The following is a 6807-nucleotide window of genomic DNA, read 5'->3' on the forward strand; positions in this document are numbered from 1 at the left end:
TCAATTAAGGACTGCCTTTCACTGTCTGCCATCAGTTGTGGAAAGGCAGTTATCCTTAAAGTTCATAAAGTAGAAATGCAACCATCCTAAAATTTCTACTATATGAAATTCCCAACCTCCACCCTTACAAAAATATGTTAAACTGAACTAACTTATCTTAAAGGGAACTACAAACCATACCTTAGTAGGATGTTTATATATAGTAAAAAATTCAAATCAGAAACATTTAATCTAAAGCTATTTACCCCCTTTTTTTACCTCCATCAGTTGTATGTGCTTGTTAATGGTGTATTATTTTTCATAAATTAATGTCTTAAAATCCATGTATAAACTTTTAGCAATATATGCAAAATAGGCTACTGTTGTAGCCATTTGATAGGCTTTTGTTGGTCATGAGATATTAGAGAGGATTGTGTAAAGTTTTGCTTTCATATTGATGTTAAGTTTTTGAGGGACATTAAATTTACAATAATACATGAAGCAAGCAACCGGTTTTTATCTGTTTCATAAGTAAGGTATATGCTGTTCTTTCATCAGTGTTACTTTTGTTAACAATATTGGTTATGATGTTTGATATATATATATATATATATTTCTTTTTTATCATTTCTAATTTTGTTATTATATTTCTATTATAAAGATTATTTTGCATTGTTAGTTTAGTATCTGTATTTAGGACTAACTTAAAACTCCAAAACTGGCTGAACCTTATGAGATTTATTAGGATTATGGCCAAAAATATCACTAACAGTGAGGTAACCCAACTGAAGAAATAATATATTCTAAACTTTATATGTAATAATGTAGGAACAATGTGTTTAATTATCTGTATTCATACTGGGTGGAATTTTAGTTATGATCTATCTAGGTAGCTTTCTTTGATCAGAAGTTAATATTAGTTTGTTGAAAGTACTGTAGAATTTAAAAAATTACCATTTGTACATTCAGGCACGAATTTCACATTTATATTGATTTTATCATATCCAGTACAATGAAATGTATTGTCATGGAAGTTAAATTTTTATTTTGATGTTTTTTTGGCAAGAGTTCCTGCCACTGACATTTCTTTAATACACCCAGCTTTACTTGTTAAAGTAGAATAATTATTTTTACTTGTCCATCTCAAACTTTATATAAAAAATGTAAGTTTTCAAACTAGCTTCAGTCTTGTATTTGAGTTAATTTTTCTGCTAATTAACCATAAACTTTGCAGTTAAGTATACACTTGTTCAAATTTTACAAAAAGAATGAAACGTGTTTTTGCACTTTATGGAAAAGTGGGAACTTTGGTTAGCAAAACATACATTGTATATAAACCTTCAAAAATATGTAACTCAATGTGTTTTCAGGTAGGACAGGAATAACCATTAAAAAAAGTTATATGAATTGTAAAACTTTAAATCAACAATATTTTAATGTAAGCTAATTGTTTTAGATATTTTGAATTAATTTTTACATACCCTTCTCGTGCATTACTTATTTTAGTACTGGTTTGTGGGAATTATCTTTAAGACATTCAAGTGTTTAGTTTTTGAGTGACATTGAATTACTTTTGACATTTAAAAAGACAGTGGTGGGCATAGCCCGAGATATTAGTTGTTAGTTAAAATTATAAAGATGTAACTTCTGTGTATTAACGCTGAAATTGCTACACTGTTTGTAATGTATGGTATTAAATTTCAGAGGCATCTGCAGAATATGCTCAATGCAGGGGGACAAGTCCACCCAGAAATGTCTGAGGCAGAGGCTATGTCATCCATCATCAAAGGCCATCAATCCATGATGACTGTTCTTCAACACAGATGTAAAAACTTACACATAGTTTTTGCCCAGTGGTCATCAAAGGATGCAAAAGTTAATATTACCATTACCTAAATATTTAACCCCTAGTCAGACCTTTGAAATATTCTGTGATATATATTTTCTTTAGAAACACATTTATCCAGCCCAGGCATGATCTAGTTGTAAGCTTTCCCAGACTATGAATCAGAGGATTCATAGTTCATGATGCATTGCTGGAATCAACATTTTTAGTACAGTCATTTTATGAAAAAATAAGGGCAAACCCATCACTAATTACAACAGAAAATAGTTCAACTGTTTTCAAATCAGCAATATGTTCTCTGTAAAATATCAAAGTCTCAGTGAGTTGTGTTTGAGGAAAACCCTGAAAATGGCAAAAAACAAAATGGCCACCATCTGCGATTTAAATCATCCTAATTATCCATCCATTGCATTTCTTAAAGCCAAAACTATAGGGAAATGAGTTTCCTGGACAAACTACAAACAGATAAACCAGGTATGTCTCTTCCTTGGACCAATACAGCATTTAGACCAAACTTCTGTATCTTTTAGTAGGAACATCAGAATCTATGATGATTCGGTGAGTCAACGAGGAAATTTGATGAAAATTGATAAAGGATCTGCATTCCCACACTGACATGTAGTGGTGCAAGTAGCACTCAGAGTTTGGTTGTTTTGATAATTGCCTGCTCAATAGAGGCTATTTGCAAAGGGAAAACTTTCTCTACAATGATTTGTCCCAACTTAAGTTTGAGGGTTTCAGGGAAGAAACTTGGACATTTGTTCTCAGATTCCTTTTCATGGTAAGTAGGATATGACTCATTTGATGTTAATATCAATTTGATATCACTGCTGATGAACTTAGTTTTATGATGTTCATTTTCTCCATTTCTGGAGCATCTCTCTGAGGAGCATGAAATTCCTGAAACATAGCATAAGTAGTGCTTTTTACGGTGACTACATTTGCCTTTCCATTGAGCTTGGTTATTATTATTATATGAGCACCAAAATGTTCTTTGAGAAACATCTGTATTATGTCAATCAAATCATCAACTGTGATTTGCTCATCACTGTTTTTTCTTGAGAAACTTGGTAACCTCAAGGGATGCATTTGTGCTTTCCTCATTGTGTGGCTGCCCAATTTCTCCTCACTTTTGAACATTTTGTTCAGTATCATAAATCTGTTGGGATCTACTTGTTCATCTGGAAATTGACACTGCATGCCTTTTGATACAAACTTTAGCAACAGGTAGGTCATGTGCATGTAAAATTCTAGCCCGGATAGTGTCAGACCATCTTGTCTTTCACAGCAAATTGTAAGGACTATATCCTTGAGGCCAAGGTTTGTAAATGTTAGGGCATCTGAGTGCTTTCTTTGCTCCAACCTTTGTTGGTAAGCTACAGAAAAGGCGGTCTTTGTTAAATCTAAAATTTTGTTCTTCTATTCAAAGCACATACTTGCTAGGGCCCAACCTAGAATTGTATTCCTGTCTATTAACTCTGGTCATCTGGTATGGGTTACAATAATAATGGAGTACAGTATTGATACTGTTACTCCATTATTCATTGACCTTGTTAATATCCACACTATCTTTCTCCATCCAAATGTTCTTCAGATGACACAATCTGCTCATTTAACTATACTAACTTGAATTTGTACAATCAGAAATAAAAAAAAAAAGTTAGATCATTGTTCTACCTGTATTGGGTGAAAAGTTATGATTATTTGTATTATAGATGGTGGCCATTTTGCATTTTTTCATTTTGTTAGGGTTTTTACTCGAACAAAATTCCCTAAGACTTTTCATATGTTATTGAGGGCATATTCCTGAGATTAAAATGGCTGAGCAATTAGTATAGATAAAACCTCAGAATGACTGGTCTGTTTGGGGTTATGGATATGCTATAAGAGTAAAAGTCAAATCCAGTTATTTGATTACACAAGAGCTGGTGGTGGGTACTGTTAACTAGCTGTCTTTTCATTAGTCTATCCATTCAAAATTATGGGTGGCTGTGTGAAGATAACCCTTATATATCTTTGAAATATTTGAAACACAGTGTTTTATTTACACACCAAACTTTATTCATTTATTATAGGTTCTCTCTCTTGACTTTTGTCATGAAAATAATTATAATTTATGTATGATTGAAAATAAGTGATGAATATAAAGGTTACTATATTTTCTATAAAATGAATTGAGAGTACAGAAACACATTTTAAGGTTTAAATAATATATATTGTTTAATGTGAAAAAGAACAATAAATGTAATTATATAGAATAGTGATATATGTATAATGGAAATAGAAAAGGGTTGTTCAAGAAAGGTAGTGTGAAATGATAATACTTCTAAAAATACTAATTATTAAAAACGAACAACTCTGCATATATTGTGTAACCAGCCAGTTCAATGTTTTGTTTGGGAGTTTTTAATACTTAATATTTAATTCTTCCGTTTAAAGGATGGTTTTAATTGATATAATTCAGTTGTACTTTTTTTTTTAATATTTAGAAACCGCTTTACCTAATATTTGGTTTTTGTAGCTGTCACTAGATGGAAGCACGTTAGACGGTGTCTGGCATTGACAGTTTATACATCATTAGTGCTGTCATTTAATAATACCTATTTATTTCAACTTTCATTGGTAGATACAATGCTAGAAACCTGGTTTCGACACCCGTGGTGGGCAAAGCACAGATATCCCATTGTTTAGCTTTGTGCTTAACTACAAAGAAACAAACTCAATGGTAGAAGAATCATAGTTACTAACCTTTAAGTAATTCGGGTTGCTAACCTAATTAATATCGTCGAAAAACAGTTGCAGTTAGGTGCAGCACACTTTTTTTTATTCATTCTTTGTATAAAAAAAAGTATAAATGGCGAAATAAGTTCAGTAATTCCTCTGATAAAAAAAAAAACTTGTAAAGGAATGTAAGCAAGTCGTAATTCTCAGCTGTAACAACTCTGCTTTTAATGGGAAGTTATTTTTAACTTATGGGCTGAGAATATAGCATCAGAGTAAGTGATGTTTGCAGACTTACAACGCTATACGCCGGGTTTCAATGCCCGCGGAGGGCAGAGCACAGATAGCCCATTGTGTAGCTTTGTGCTTAACTTCAATCAAACAAAGAAACAGAGTAAGTGAACTGAGGTAATATTGGCTCTTAATTTTCGGGGTGGATCGGTAAATATATGCAATAGAAGTATTGAACTTCATTAATTAAAGCCACTAAGGCTAAAAACTTGAGCTGGGCATGGTCTAGTGATTAGCTTTTTGGTCTGAATATCGGAAGCTCTAATGTTCGAGCTTTAATATTATTCTTTACATGTTCTGCTCTTTCAACTGAATGGACGTTATAACCGTGATACTCAATCCTGCTAATCGAGCAAGAGTAGGCAGCGGATGCTGTTGAATAGTTGCCCCCTTCTTCCGGTCAGTAATTCTAAATGATAATTGGCTGTGTCGAAACTTCAGGGGTCTCTGGTTTGTTTGTTTTGAATTTCGCGCAAAGCTACACGAGGGCTATATGCGCTAGCCGTCCCTAATTTAGCAGTGTAAGACTAGAGGGAAGGCAGCTAGTTATCACCACCCACCGCCAACTCTTGGGCTACTCTTTTACCAACGAATAGTGGGATTGACCGTCACATTATAACGCCCCCACGGCTAAAAGGGCGAGCATGTTTGGTGTGACGGGGATTCGAACCCGCGACCCTCAGATTGCGAGTCGAGCGCCTTAACCACCTGGCCATGGGGGTCTCTGGTCTACCCATTTAGATCATGTGCCGCTTAATGTGACGTTCGTATAAAAAAATATCACATATGTTAAAACTTCTTAAAAAAACAACTACTAAAATAGACAGTTTGTATAAAACGAAAGCTTTTCGATTGGGCGTTCATAAAAGTAGTTTAAGTTGGCGCTAATAAACATTAATCTCAAAATTTCTATGTAAAACTCAAGTGACCACAACAGTAAATGAGTTTAAAATGTTAACCAAAGTTGTACTAGTTCTTGGGAACCTGATGATTAAAAAGGTATGTAGGACTCGTACTTAAAAATTACCATTTGTAATTTACTTTTTAAAATCAACATGATTAGGAAGTGACCAATAAATATGACTCAAACATTTTAAATTTGTTTGTAAAAGCAAAGAGTGAACTTGTGAATATATTAGGTGAATAGGTCGTCAAGAAATTAATGTCGCGTTTTGGAACACTACCATTACCCCCCCCCCCAAAAAAAAACAAACAAAAAACAAAAACGTACATCACGTATAATAGTTAGTGTAGCCTATATAATGTGTAAAATTTAGTATACTCTAATCGCTTATAGTGATGGCACACGACGAGACACACATTCGGCATGTAATGCTGTTTGAATATAAGAAGGGAAACAACGTCTCTATAGCCACAAAGAATATTAAAGAAGTTTATGGAAATGTCAACGATGGTTCAGCAAATCTCGTTTTGGAGACTTTAGCCTTAAAAACTGTGATGGCGTTACCGACATGTTGGAATTGATATTGATGCTCTGAAGATGCTTCTTGAGTCTAACCCAAGGCAACACACTCGTAAAATGGCCTTGAAATTGCATGCCTCTCATAAAACAATACGTAAACATATAAAGAATATGGGAAACTCCATAAAGAAGGTCTTTGGGTGCCTCTTCGGTGATCATCATTTCCAACGTGTGAAGGCTGCTTCGTCTCTTTTGTTGCATAATGCGTGTGAACCATTTTTGGACAGAATTATCACCGGTGATGAAAAATGGATTCTCTATGCGAATATTAAACGCCAAAAACAATGACTCAGTCCTAGACAAAAACCACTTCAGACCCCAAAACCTGGACTCCATCCGCAGAAAGTGATGCTTTGCATTTGGTGGGACATCAAAGGAGTAATTCATTTTGAACTTTTCGATCCACAGAGATCTATAGTCAGCAACTGGAACATTTAAAGCAAGCCCTTCATCAGAAACACCATTGACTTGTCAATTGGAAAGGTGT

The 6807-nt window shown here is 34.0% G+C and overlaps 1 protein-coding gene across 1 annotated transcript in view; it reads left to right on the top strand.

Annotated features, from left to right (window-relative positions):
• LOC106463809 (katanin p80 WD40 repeat-containing subunit B1-like) overlaps positions 1-6807 on the top strand; it is a gene marked incomplete at its 5' end in the record, with an annotated part of 28696 nt that overhangs the window by 11486 nt on the left and 10403 nt on the right. Inside the window, one exon of the mRNA XM_022391418.1 lies at positions 1684-1854. Coding sequence (XP_022247126.1) covers positions 1684-1854 — 171 coding nt within the window. The remainder of the gene's footprint in view (positions 1-1683; positions 1855-6807) is intronic.

The sequence above is a fragment of the Limulus polyphemus genome, unplaced genomic scaffold (genome assembly GCF_000517525.1).
Source record: "Limulus polyphemus unplaced genomic scaffold, Limulus_polyphemus-2.1.2 Scaffold1489, whole genome shotgun sequence".
NCBI lineage: Eukaryota > Metazoa > Arthropoda > Merostomata > Xiphosura > Limulidae > Limulus > Limulus polyphemus.